General features: G+C 30.4%; 1 protein-coding gene across 1 annotated transcript; it reads right to left on the reverse strand.

The window, feature by feature from the left end:
* Window positions 1-3764: 3764 nt before the first annotated feature.
* Window positions 3765-8250, reverse strand: LOC132920992 (uncharacterized). Its single transcript, XM_060983773.1, has 5 exons — window positions 7902-8250; window positions 6030-6119; window positions 5789-5918; window positions 5492-5694; window positions 3765-5418 (listed from the first exon to the last, which is right to left on the reverse strand). Exons 1-5 carry the CDS (start codon window positions 7941-7943, stop codon window positions 5347-5349), a joined length of 537 nt encoding a protein of 178 aa, XP_060839756.1. The 5' UTR covers window positions 7944-8250; the 3' UTR covers window positions 3765-5346.
* Window positions 8251-14532: the final 6282 nt, after the last annotated feature.

A 14532-nucleotide genomic window follows, 5' to 3' on the forward strand; every position in this document is an offset into this window, starting at 1 on the left:
GTCGTTACCTTTGTGGCTTTGTACGTGCATTGCAGTACAATCTCACTTTAACTATACCGTTTTCTATATATATGACGTTTCGCGTAATAGCGGCGTATTAGCGCAGTTGTCCACTTCAGTACCGCTAGCCATCCTATCGCCCGTCGGGCCACACGTGATTATAATAGACGGATCGCGGATGCCGTTCGTTTGGCCGTCGAGTGTCTTATACGCGTCGATAACCGAGCCTGCGACACCCGCAAACTCGTCACACCACACGCGGGTGCCGGAAAACGTGCGTGAATGACTTATCGTCAGACTCCGTTCCTCATCTTTTTCGTATTCCCGATCCTTGAATCACTGTCGTCATGTCTGACGACTTTAGCTAAGGACCACAATTTTACGTACGTCGTCGATTCGTCAACTACTGTTATTTATTAATAATAACAGTGAGTAGTGAGTCAGTGAATTCGATTTCATTAATGTTGGCTGATTCGTAGACTGCAGCCATTTCATAATTCCTCTTGTATAGTGTTTGACGTCTGAACTCTGAATTGTAAATGAACTAAATTCGGGTTTCGTCCGATGCTGCACCTTCCAAACGACGAGTACAACGTTTTTTATTACTGGCCAGCTAATGTGTTCGTCATTCTTATCAGCTTACAGCTAGCATTAGGAATAAATGCCCTTTTTATTTTTTTATAGACGAAAAAACTAGTATTATTTTAAAAAATATAAATAAATTACAACAGTAAAAACTAACAATGATGCAAAACTATAAGATGCCTAAGTCATAAAATTTAAGTAATATGGTATTGTGGTCACGCAGATTAAAATACATTTTAGACAGTACGCCTCTAACTCGACATGTGCTATATATAAATGATTTATAAAAAAGTTGTTTTGAAAAAATTAGCACTTGAATGGACTTGACTTAAATACAAGATACTCTAAACGAGCTATGAACTATGATGTGAATACGTCTACTTTGATCCTAATCATAAAAAAAAAAATAAGTAACTCATAGTTTATTCATAATTTTCAATAATAGGTACATCAATAGTATTGTGAAAGTGATGTGATAACTTATTGTACCTATATTTTGTTTTAATTTAGACATATTTTTTAAGATTATCCATTATTCTTTAATTCTCGAATTTTACTGTGTACAGTGTACACAGTTCACTATTATATCGAATACATGTATCACATGTCTTATTAGTTATTTTCATTTATATCAATACTCGGCAGTTTGCTGAGAAAATATGATATTTTATGCTTACGAATGGTGCAACTGAGTAGTATTTTTAATATTCGTGGTGGGATATTAGACTCATTAGAGGTATGACATATTTTAGTTTATGTGCAACTGCATTCTTTTGATGAACAGTTACATTACAATGTAATCTGGACAATATTAAATATTGCAGTAATGTACCTATTTTGTCTATACTGTGCGCCGGACAACGCGTAATGTTTACGCGTATATTGAAAGCAATATACCTACTTACTATAAAGAGTATAAAGTGCAAAATAACTTTAAATAAAAATATAAAACATGAAGATGAATAATAGGTATTAGGTATTTATTGTCAACCTACTTCGATAAGTTCCCACGAATAATGTTTTTGAATCGTGACAAATTAAGAGTAGCTATAAGTCTGTAACATCGTATTTTTCGTTTCAATATTTAATTCCGTGCAAATTTAAACTTCAAACGTCTTTAAAAAAAAAGTACTTATACCTTCGATAGTGTTGTTTTCTTAAATAAATAAAATAAACAGCAGAAACGAAATAAAAGTAAAATAAAAATAAATCGATAGCATTTTATTATAGTGTAAAAATGACGATTCGTTGCGAAAGAATGTCGTAGCTCGTTTAATCCGTGCGTTACGAACGACTAGCGGACACGATGGCGTAAGATGTTCTGACAATGATGACGATGACGAATACACGAGTGAAGCGTTACGGAAACGGTGAACATCAACGACGTGACTAGGCCAACGAAATTCCAAGGCGTGAGAGTGCTGGTAGTCAACGGACGTTCATACCACGCGGGTCCTGTGTAATATGATTATCACCCCGTCGGACATCACGTCTATATCCGGTCCCGCGCCAGCATCGTACCCGGAAACTGGTGGGGGTCGGCACTGCTGACATATTTTCTATTCCAAGATACTCACCCCGTACAGTCTCCGCCATCATCACAGTGATCACTAACCGGGACGCGTTATCCCGTCGTGGTTATTATTACACTTGATTTCTTTCAGCGCTGATTACAGATCTGCATTCGCACGCAAATCATTGAAATATCACGACCCATTCTACACACGTATTATTCGGTCCATCCCAACTAACAACGATATCACTGCGGCACCACACGCGTGATACGTCTCCGTGTAAACCGACATTTTCTCACCCCCTTTTCACCGATGATGATATTTTTCTACGTCGCCGATCCTCCATTATTCATCAAATTCCGTTTTTATCCTCAACTTTATATTGTTAAGGTGTTTAATATTACGCGTATTCTGCATTCATCAACACCGGCTAGCAGGCAAACGCATACAGTAATGACGAGACGCGTTAACAAATGGATTTGTCAAAATTGAATCCATAGATTTAGTTTTTCTTCTTAACTTTTTAATTAAAAAATACGTATTACGTACAGCATTGGATTAATTAATATTAGTTTAGCTGACTATTATCTGAGAATTGGCGTTTTGAAATAACAGTTCAATTTTAGTTTTTAATTAAGTTTAAAATCATTGTAGCTTAAAAATATTAGTTTATTAATGTATAATTTTAAAGATGACATTGCTGTACCAAGTCATAATTATTCTACAAGACTTAAATCTAAGTCAAATGTCATTGTTCCAAAAATTAGAAGTCTTTGGGCAATTACAAGTTCGTACAATTTTGTCGTGATCATGATTTAAATGCACATAATTTCAAAAAAATTTCGAAGTATGAAAACTATATTAATACTTTATTTTCTCATTTAATTGTTCAAATTCTGTTATAATTATTTTTTTAGTTAAAATTTGTTTCTAACCACATATTATCTATGGAACTCTTTCCGCTTACAAACATCGGCTTTTGAGGAGTTCTGTCAATTTTAAAATTAAGCTTATGCTAATTAATATTACTATATTGTATTGTCTATTGGTGGAAATCAATTTATTATATTATTATTATTTAATTATTAAACTGGTAACCTATTAGAAGTTTTAACTTTTCAAAATAATGAGTAGATTTTTACATGGATTGCCTCGAATACTCTTAAATGTATATTATAAGATCACATGCTAGTAGAAACCCAAAACATTTTAACATTAAAACTAATATTCTAAGTATAATTTTTTTTACTTTTAACAAGTTTATAGCTTCATAGTTACTTAGCAAGCAACATTTTAAGTTTTTTACTAATAATATGTCCTTGTAAATCCTAAATAACTTCCTTGCTAACATTTTAATAATAAATTGAACAATTCTGACACAACATAAGCTATACCCAAACTGATGATCAATTTATACTTAAAATAAACTTTTATCTATGTTAAATAAAATTATTAAAATTAAAAACTGAATACAGACATGATTTCATTTTTTGTCTACCAAGTACCTGATCATTTGGTTGTTGATTTGTAAACCAATTTGTCCATTACTTCGATTTTTTTCCAAACAATGCACAATTATCAATCATCAATATATGATGTATTCAAAAAATATCACAACTTTAAATCAATGTTGTTGATACATAATGTATAATTAAAAAATTTGAGTTTTATTCTTAAAATTGTATTTATTATATATTTATATATGTATATATTGAAATATAAACATATATATAATTACATTTCATTTCTAGAATTAAACCTAAACAAGAAAGGTAATTGGAACAAGAGCCAAACAGCCAACATAAATGAGTGCTGAAAAAATTGATAAAAAATAAAAATTATTCACTTCAATAAGACTATCGACTAAAGTACAGAAAAAGGTTTACTAAAAGTTCCCGTGCGTACATAAACATCTGAAGACATACTTGGCTCTATTCAAAAAAAAATAATTAAAAAACAAAAAAAATCATACCACAAAAAATTTACAAATATTAATTGAACGTCAATCACTTATGTTCGTTAGGAAAAAAACAATTTAATAAAATAAAATGAAATTTATATAATATAATATATATAGGTAAAATAAAAAATGACCACTTTGATACAATAATATTTTCAATTTATATATTGCTGTTGTGCCGTAAAAATACATTAGTGTACTTAATAGTATAATATTTATATTAAAATAATATTATCTTATTCACAATAGTAATTTACATCCTATGTATGTATATTATATATATTATAATAAATATAAATATATATCATAAAAATGATACGTTTAATATAAATATCATTTTTAACGCTATAAAAGAAATGTATAGAAGTTTAAATGTAATAAGAACAGTATTTTAAAAATTAAATATTCTAATAATGATAGTAGGCATATATTTTTGTTTAATAAATCACGCATTTTATTGTTCATATTAATACCTATAAAATATATACTTCATTTATACCTAATTAGAAATAATTCACATATTTAGTGTCTATAGATCAATTTAAACGGAATTGAAAAAGGAGGTTAGAAGTTTAGTCGTATGTTTAAAAAAAATATATACGTATACCTACGACCAATTTGATTGCTTCTCTACAAACCACTCTAAGTACTATATTTATATGTATAGTAGATATATAAATAGATATTTAAAATGACAAAATTCATAATTTTTTTTATTGAACGCATGCAAAATATTTAGAATTTTTTTCATCCGCACAACTTTAATTACATTTCTCTTCACAAAAACAAAAATATAAATTTGAATTTTCATTGAAATAAATAATAAAATATCTGAGTCAACATTATATTAAACAAAATATCTATTATATTTTAAATAGTTTTTTTTTTTTTTTTTGTTACAAAAAAAGATAAGTAAATATTAATGTGAATTACAAATTATTTAAATTAATCGGACAGATTAAATCCAATACAAAATAACTGCGATAGGAAGTTTGCCAATATTGGCAATACACATAATGGTAACATAATCAGTATGTAATGCTTTTTTTCTTTACGTGAAGTGTTTGAGAACTATATTTATTACATGGGATGAAATTCAATTGCCCAGAATTAAGTCAATGCCTATCACCAGGATAGGCTAGTTAAAAAAAAAGTGTAGTTACTAAATTAAAATAAACTTGTACCAAAATCATGATAATAACTATCAGAATAAATTTAAGTATTAAATATCTTGCTTAACACTAAACTTATTAAACACTAAAGTATTTTAGCATTTTGATTCGTATCTTACGGGCTTGAGGACTCTTTTTTTTCCTCTGTTACTGCAGGCTTATCAGATTCATCAGTTGATTCCTTTGTCTGTAAATGCATTATATATATATTATAATTTATGAATATTTATCATTCAATTAAATATAGTGTTGTTCTATACCTCTTCAACTTTCTTCTCTTCTTCAGCTGATGAATTTCCATTTTCAATTTTATCTTCGGTTTTTGAATCTACTTCTTCTTCTGTGGAACTTCCACCCTTATCAGCTTTAGAGTCTACATCATTATCAGCAATACCATTTTCTTCAGCCGATACTACTTCTTCACTCTCTTCTTTCGTGACTGCCTTTGGCCTTCCTCGTTTGCCTAAAAAGGAATTTTTTATTTAAAAATTATAATACGCAATCTGTTTAATAAAAATATATTTAAGGTTTAAACCATATTTATCATCAATTATTACCTTTAACGGCTGGTGCTTTTTTCTCTTTTTTTGCTGGAGGTTCATTTTTTAATTTTGATGCTGCAGTTGAACCTCGTGTAGAGGATCTGGTCGTTCTCCTTCCATCAACATCATCAGTATTATTCAATCCCTAAACACAAAGTATTTAAACATAATAAAGGTAATAATATACTCTTAAATTATGCATTTAATGAGATGTTTAAGTTAACAAAGTTAACTATAAAAAATAATGTTTTTAAACCTTGGTAATCAATTCAGCTTCAGCATAGGTTGCATTTATAGCACTTGTACGAGATCCTGTATTTCTCTTACGTCCACGCTTCTCACCTTCCTAAATTAATAAAAAAAAAATATATAAATAAATAAAACCAAGGTAAAGTTAATAATTTATTGGTATATTGTATATTAATAATTATAGTATCAATTACCAAATCATTCTTTTACAATTACATCGATAAGGCAATAAGAATGTTACATGATTATTACAAGACTAAGTATTAGGTAGATACATAAAATTATCATTAATAAGCAATATATTGTAATAGAATATATTCATTGTTTATTAATATATTTAAGTAATGTATTAAATGTATTTATATGCCATAGGCCAGCGATTCCCAAACTGTGCTCTGTGGAGCTCTTGGTGCTCCACAATGGCTTATCTAGGGCTCCATTCGAAATACCCCAATAAATTTACACAGAACACAGACAGATTAAAATCAATGTTAAATATTTTTTAGGGGCTCATTGAGAAACTTCTACTTAAAAAAAAAGCTCCGAGGCTAAGAAAGTTTGGGAACCGCTGCCATAGGCCAATTTAGTATTATGCGCAATATTAGATTTTATTTATGACTTAATGAACTTAAATATATATTTTTAAATAATTAATAAATATACGTGGGTACCAATTGAAATTTACTAAACAAAGCTTATAAAATATATTTAACCGTTAAACACAATAATCCATTAACTGAAAATGTATACAAAATCAGTTTCAACATTTTTTAAACACCAAAAATCATTCTAAAAAAATAGAAATTGTTTAACATTTACATTTCTAGGCTAACTTCTACTATTTATATCTGAAATGTTATCTATCAAGTTACCATTTGTTTTAAAATTGAATAATAACCCTATTAAAAACAAACAATTCACAGTGGTTTAAATGAATTATGATGTCTTTCGATTTATATATATTATTAAACACTAGACTAATATCGTGTTGAGGTTATATAATGATCTCGATTCTTCTACATTAAGCACTTGAAAAAGGTTATCCAATTAATAATAGAGCGCACTATTACGGAGGGTAGTTAAAAACTCATACTGCGTACTTATTAAAAGTTATAGCATACCTAATAAAACGGATAAAAAAAAAAAAAAATTGTAAAAATTAAGTCCAACAGAGGATAACATTCAAGATAAAAAAAAACACGTTTTTGGCGGGACCCATATTAAATGGGCGCGAACGAGCGGCGCCGCCAACGACGCACAGTGGTGCACCACGTACAATAATAATCGGGTAACGTATTATTTTTTACGCTCATTTTGCCAGTGGCTCGTCACCATGGGCGGCCGGTCGGAACCGACGCGCGCGTTTTTTATTACCAGTGAAAAAGACGGCGGCAGATTCGAGGTGAACGGATCTAGCGGCGGCGGCGGGTACACATGCGCGTGCGTGAGCGCTCGCGCGCAAACAAGATCGCACCGCCGTCCGATTACTGCGGTGACAGCAAAAAATATTTGCACACGATTTGCTAGGCACGCCGTCAGACGATCATCTTGCCGGCGGCCTGGCTGGAGTCACGCAAGCTACGGGACAAGTTTTTACACCCCGCCGACGATAATGGCGGCGAAATAACAAACGGCTGTCGATTGTGATAGGGGTGGGAGGGGGTGAGGTAAACGGTTTTTATCGGACGGAGGTGGCGGCGTAACGCTCGGTCTGGACTACAGGGGTTAATGTACGGGAGGACGAGGGGGGGTGATTGGCATTTTCGCGCGTCTCGTCGGGACGGCGGAAAAATCGCGTAATAATGGCGCGCGCGCGCGCGAGCCGTTTGGCGGCAAAAAAGATTGTCCGTCCGAGTGGAATACGCGCGATAGACTTTACCTGAACTGAAGGTACGTTGTTCTCGGCAGCCACTTCGGACATCGCGGCGGCAATTGTGACGACGCTGGTTGTGTTATGATATCGTGATCGTCGTCTCCGGTCTGGTGGCGCGCTTCGTTAGACGCACCTCTACGGCGATTGTTTACGGTAGGTCGACTGACACCGGGACGCGGACCGGCGATAAATTCGTTGGCGTTTAAAAAACAAAAACTGTAACGTGCGACGTACGTGGATGTGCTGAACGCGGACGGACAGTTGCGACTTACGAGTGGCCAGTGAGACAGGCTGCGGCTGCAGTTGTTTGTTTATACGAGACGACACGAGTGTGTTGGGTTTTGTAACGAATAATAATGCGGTGGCGGTGGCGGCGGCGGACGACATCGACGTCAGCCGACGGGACACGAGCGTGGACGACCGGGACGCTGCGATTCATACCGTGAGATGGCGCATCGGTCCCCCTCCGGTGTCAACGATACGACTACCGTCATAAATAATAATAATAATATTATTGCTCCATGGGGCAGGGGCCAGGGGGCCTGCATTTGAACATTTATAGTTTATACCTATATTACAAACCTATCTATTATTGTGGTCCGGGTTCTTGTGTGCTGCATCGGATGTGGTATAACATAACAACTGCAGAATACAATTGATAATGTTTTAAAGTACAGAGAATTATATTTTAAAATATTAAAAATTTCTTGGAGGCATCGTTTTTTAAAGGCATATTATGAAAGTGCTTATTTAAATGATTTATTGTGCTTTAAGCTCCAAAAAAAAGGATTAATCACCATAATTGGTTTCGAATATTTTGAATATAATCCGTGTGAAAACATTTAAACGTCTAATAAAATATAAATATTATTACTTTATCATATCATCCAACTATAACTATTATTTCGTAGTTTATTGTAGTTAAGAGGCCGTTCAAGTTTATTTTGATACATAAATCATGTTTCTACAACTAACGAGCGCTGAGGAAAATGGGAAGTACAGCATGTTTTTACGGTCGAATTTCGCTATCAGAGTCCAGAACGGTCTCTTAATATCGAAATCATACGTATATAAGATTCTAAGCATAGTAATAACAATTAAATGTTTAAATTTAACTTTTTTACTTCATTATAATGAATATAGACCAGATTCCCGTGCAAATACACCTTTTAATGGTGTTCTTGATCCTATAGAAACAATCTACAAATCCAAATCAATAAGAGATGCTGTAGATTGATTTACAGGAAGGTTCATTTTGCACAAAATTGCATGTTACTGGTTTATTATTTTTTATAAAAATGTACTAATTAGTACTTTTGTACAAATATTTTTGCTCCATAATCTACTATAACATCTATATCTACTTTATCATTGTTATATTATGTTGTTGTATGAAGTATTGGACTTGTATATCTTATAACCTAATAATATAATTATATACACATACACATCGATATAATTTGGCATAATTGAGAAAATGATACTATTAAAATTGTCGATTACATATACACATACAATTTTACAGTCTATAGTCTATCCGTAAAAGCCGTTTAGTTAACTCGTGATTGCACAATATTATATATTTCTATATTAGGTGACAAAAGATATAATTGTAAAGAAAAAAAACATGAAAATGCACATTATAATAGGTACATTTTAATCAAATATTGTAAATCAGTTTATTATTACCTATTTTATTTAAATTAAATATTTTTTTTTATTTCAATACTAAATAGTTAATACCAACTAATAAATAATAATATTATAAAAAATTAAATAGCAATAAAAATAAAATTTGAAGTGCTTATAATGAAAAATTTGTTATATAATTCCTAATAAAAAATTGTTTTTGCAGGATTTTGTACATTTCAACATTTTAATTGCACGTTTTTAAGAATTAGCTAGACAAAAATCCGGTCTTGATTCATAAATATATATTTAAATTAAATATAACTTTAAGTTACCAGTGAAATATCTTTATCGCTTATTAGTTATTACTTAGCATAGTACTTAGATTGCTAGATTGTGTGAATGGTATAATCTATAAAGAATAGTTTCATGTACATTACATATACAATTACAAACTATAAATATAGGTAGATGAAGAATGTCCATTCTCAGTCCACCATCGAATTCAAAATCAAATTAAGAAATATCTATATATGTACTATATAGCGGGAGTGGCGAATCTACGACACGCGTGCCAAAGTTGGCACGTTAGTCAAATTTCAACGGCACGTGAAAAATGGAAATTATTAAACATTATTCTATTTATACATTTTTGGTTATAACTGTCTTAAGGAATTCAAAGAAACAAATTAAATACATTTAAAAAAATATAATTACAAAAAAAAGGTATGCCTAGCTACTTAATAAAATAATATATAATAAATCTGTAATTTTATTTTTATCCTTAAAAAATATAATTTCTTTTGGGCATATGAAAAATTTTCAAAATCTTGATTGGAAAAATTTAGTACTTGACCCAAAAAAGGTTTGCCACTTCTGCTATATACTATAGTCTATTTATTGAGAGAATAGTACTGCGCTGTAGACGAAAACTCGTCGTTTCGCCTCACTATAGCACGAAACGGCTAGACCCACCTACTCGGGCCTACTTACCACCAGTTGCTCTGGAGTAAGGATACGGTTTACAGTGCCATGTTTCATTGTAGTGATTACGATCCATACTCTTATGTTCCACTACATTTCGGTTTGCACTACTATACACTACGTATATCAAATAGTTTTAGTCGTTGCGAGATATTTTTGACAGAGCACCCGTCATTTCCGTCAGTCGTGTGCGCGATTTAGTGCTATTCTCTCAGTGAACAGACTATTATATATTTATATGAAAATATGCAATGCATAGAATATCATAGTACCAATGCAGTCAAACATTAATATATTATGGTATAGACACTAGGCATTCTATAAGGTATGAACTATGACATAATATATAAATATGAAACAATGTTTATTAATGTTAACAATGTTTATTTATATTAATTTAAATTTTATACCAACAAAGCAACTAATTTTAAAAGGTTTAGTACCTAACTATAAAAGCTTAACAAAATGTTAAAAAAATTGAACGATTAAAATATAACTTAAATTTAAAAACATTTCAAAGTTAATAATTATTATTAACTTAATATCATTATTCATTATTATATGTTTTATAATAAATTATGATAGAATTTGGGAAAATAGCTTTGTGTGTGATAAAACCATAAAGCCCCGAAGTTTACAGTAATACACAGACATGCGAAATTTGCACACGAAGTAAATAATAATTGTATCTATATGCAATAGTTCAAAATACTTCAAATGACTTTATTCTCGGCATGACTAAACATTTTTTAATATAATAAATTATTAAAAAACAAAAACTCTAAATAGTTTAAGTTCTCTTCTATTTCTATTTATAATGAATGTGTGACTAATGTAATTATTTCATATTAAATAATAATATAGTGAGCTATTGGCTGCATACTAGTTGCGTCCCAAAAATGTATATAGGAAAAAATACGTAATCCTAATTACGGCCTGAGTTTTTTCGCGTCATAACCAAATTGTGGACCGATTAATTTGTCCACATCTTAATATCCCCATCCGATTATAACGACAGTCAGCAGTCATTATACACAAATATATTAGAAATACTATCAAACAATTAAAAAAACCAAATTGACAAGCTTGAATATATAAAAATTATATCATATAAGTTTTTATCAGTGTCATAATATTAATTAAGAATATCTTATACAGTTATATTTATAGGTGTCTACATAACAATATATCATTTTAAATAGAATCAAAATAATATTTTTAACTTAAAAAACTATCACATAAGTGTTTAGTGTTTACTATATAATTAATTTAAAAAAATAACAACATTTTTAACCATGATGCTGAGTCCTAAACCTGTAAAAAAAATGGGAAGGAAAATGAAGTTTAGACTATATAATTTTATATTTCAAAATGTTTAATTAATAAAACCTGGGACACAATTTGTATGTACTTTCAAAAAACGTAGACCGTAATTCGGAAGACATTTTTACCGCGGGACGCAACTATAGTTGCCACTCGAGCAAATCGTTGAAATCTATCATTAATCGAAGGAATGGTTCGTCAGTAACTAGAAGAAAATATTCTAAATATAATTTTTTTTCTGCGTTTTTAGGCCCGATATCATTCTTTGATCCTTCAATATATTATTATTGTTTCGTAAATTTTTTTTCTTAGAGTACCTATTTATTTTTTTTTACTCAATTAATATTTTATCTTTACACAATTCTTTGGCGATAGGTAGTATATAGTCTGAAACTCCTTATTCCTAAAATCTTTGAGAAACATTTTTATGCTTCTCATATAAAGTCATAAATTCAATACTCGATTCTACATATATTTTTACGCCCAACGCTGTAGGCTATTACCTAATGATATAACTACACGATCACGACAAGCTCTATAGAAGAATAATTAATGGTCGATAATGTAGCATGCAGGCAAGAAGTAAGCTGTAAGACCAATGGTAATCGACAATCATTACTGATTAATGATCATTGATCAGATAACTCAAAATTAGTTAATCGATGGGCCGATGGGCGAAATATATAATATGTGTCATAATAACATAATATGTACAATATGTCAATATATCGTATTATATTATATTTTCTTGAATTTAAAAATTGTACGTTTATTACATGTAGGCAATAATTTACCCACCAATTATATTTTTTCGAGCGCTTCTATGTAAAACCCAAAATGTGGTACATCCACCCCCCTCAACTCAGTCGACTCCAAACTAAAAATGGCTCTGCATATATTAACTTTAATATCGCAATTATTACTTGACAACAAAACGATAAAGATTTCAAATGATTGAAAAACATGCAGTATTTAGACATTGTATACATAATAATATAACATGTATATTATATATATTAAAATACTATATACCTATTGATTTCTTTTTTGAAGAGTTACAAGATTACAACTTTCAATATTGATGACTGTATTGTACCTCTATGTATAATTTATAAGCTAGGTATAAACTGTTTAAATGATTCCCGTTATTTTATTTTCATAAATCATAATTTATTAGTCTGATCGCTTGCTGCAATTACAATAAATGGTGTTAGTCGTTGAATAATGTAATAAAATTAAAATAATATTTTAATTTATAACTTATAAGAAATGTTCAATTAACCAAAATTCAATATGCATAAAATAAGATCCCGTAGAAATGCATATTATAATGGACAAATATACGCAAAAAATATATATGTATAATGTATATATATATATAAATATACAATAATACAATCACTATATTGGCAGTCTATAATACAATTTACAAAAATTGAATTTACTTGCCGCAGTCACAAGTATAAAACTATACAATATACATTTGTATGTATTAAACTTTATAATATAAATACCATAGATTTTTAAGTTACACTATTTCATGCCATTTATTATCCCAGACGTATTCATATATGCCTATAGCCGCCTAGATAATAGGTGTGATGCGTGTTGACTTTTCCCAGACATGGCTGCGATATATCATATGATCCGAAGCGCCCAATATTTCTATTAAATTGCCCTTATATTAATTATAATAAATATATCTAAATTATCAGTCAATTTTAGGTTATATTTTTAAAGCGAATTTGAAAAATTAAAGTAATTCGCTGTTTTACATCAAGGCCGTAACTGAAAAAAATTTCGTAAGGGTCCAACATTTTTTTTTTAATATAGATACTGAAATTGTATAGTCAATTAACTATATTCACCACTAAAATGTTTCTACTTTTAAAAATTTTGGGAGGGGGTGGGGTCCGGACCCTTGGACCCTCCCCCAGTGGTGTACACTGCATGCTGTAATTGAAAGTCTATATACAGTTTAGACTGTTTAGACTCTAAACTTTAGAGTATAGACGCGTAGTGGCTAGTATTAAATATTAAAAATTGTTATAAGTTAATTGTAATTGCGTATTGAGAAACTAATTGTTCAATGTTTTTTTGTGATAATCTATTGTTTTGTCTAGAACACGATTAAGAACGGTCCTTATCGAACGTCTTTTTTAATAATACGATTGAGAACGTTTTTACCTGTTAACTTTTAAGCAACGTTGCCGCATAGATTAAAAATACAAATTAGCAGTGCTTGGAAGGAACACGTTCAAAGGAATCAGTTCCTTTGATTTCGCTCCATTTTTAGAAACTTATCGGGAACGTAGTTCCTTTTATATGTTTAGGAACGTATTGGAATTTCATTCATTTTCAGAGAAACATAAACGATTTTTTTGGTTCATTTATTTTTAAATAAAAGTAATTAAAACAATAAATATGTTTAGCTTTTTTTGAAATTTAGTAACTAAAGAGGTAAATAAAGAGGTATAAAAATAAACCTGTACGGCTGTACATGAAATTATTGATAATGTTTACACAAGTTAAAACTATTACTAAATATTAAATAACAATGTGTTATGTTTAAAATTAATTTTAAAATTAAAACAGTTATAGTATAAAAATGTACCTATGTTTTTTTTTTATTTTACTTCACATTAAAAAGAAACGAGGAAAAGAACTAGTTCCTTTCTTTAAGATAGGAACGGTAAAGGAT

This window comes from Rhopalosiphum padi, chromosome 2 (genome assembly GCF_020882245.1).
Source record: "Rhopalosiphum padi isolate XX-2018 chromosome 2, ASM2088224v1, whole genome shotgun sequence".
Taxonomy (NCBI): Eukaryota; Metazoa; Arthropoda; class Insecta; order Hemiptera; family Aphididae; genus Rhopalosiphum; species Rhopalosiphum padi.

Excerpts from the sequence above, each read along its gene's own strand:
- LOC132920992 (XM_060983773.1), bottom strand. The coding sequence starts at position 7,943 with ATGTCCGAAGTGGCTGCCGAGAACAACGTACCTTCAGTTCAG. Across the intron at positions 6,120-7,901 it reads ACAACGTACCTTCAGTTCAG|GAAGGTGAGAAGCGTGGACG; the intron begins GTAAAGTCTATC and ends TTATTAATTTAG. Across the intron at positions 5,695-5,788 it reads AAAAGCACCAGCCGTTAAAG|GCAAACGAGGAAGGCCAAAG; the intron begins GTAATAATTGAT and ends ATTCCTTTTTAG.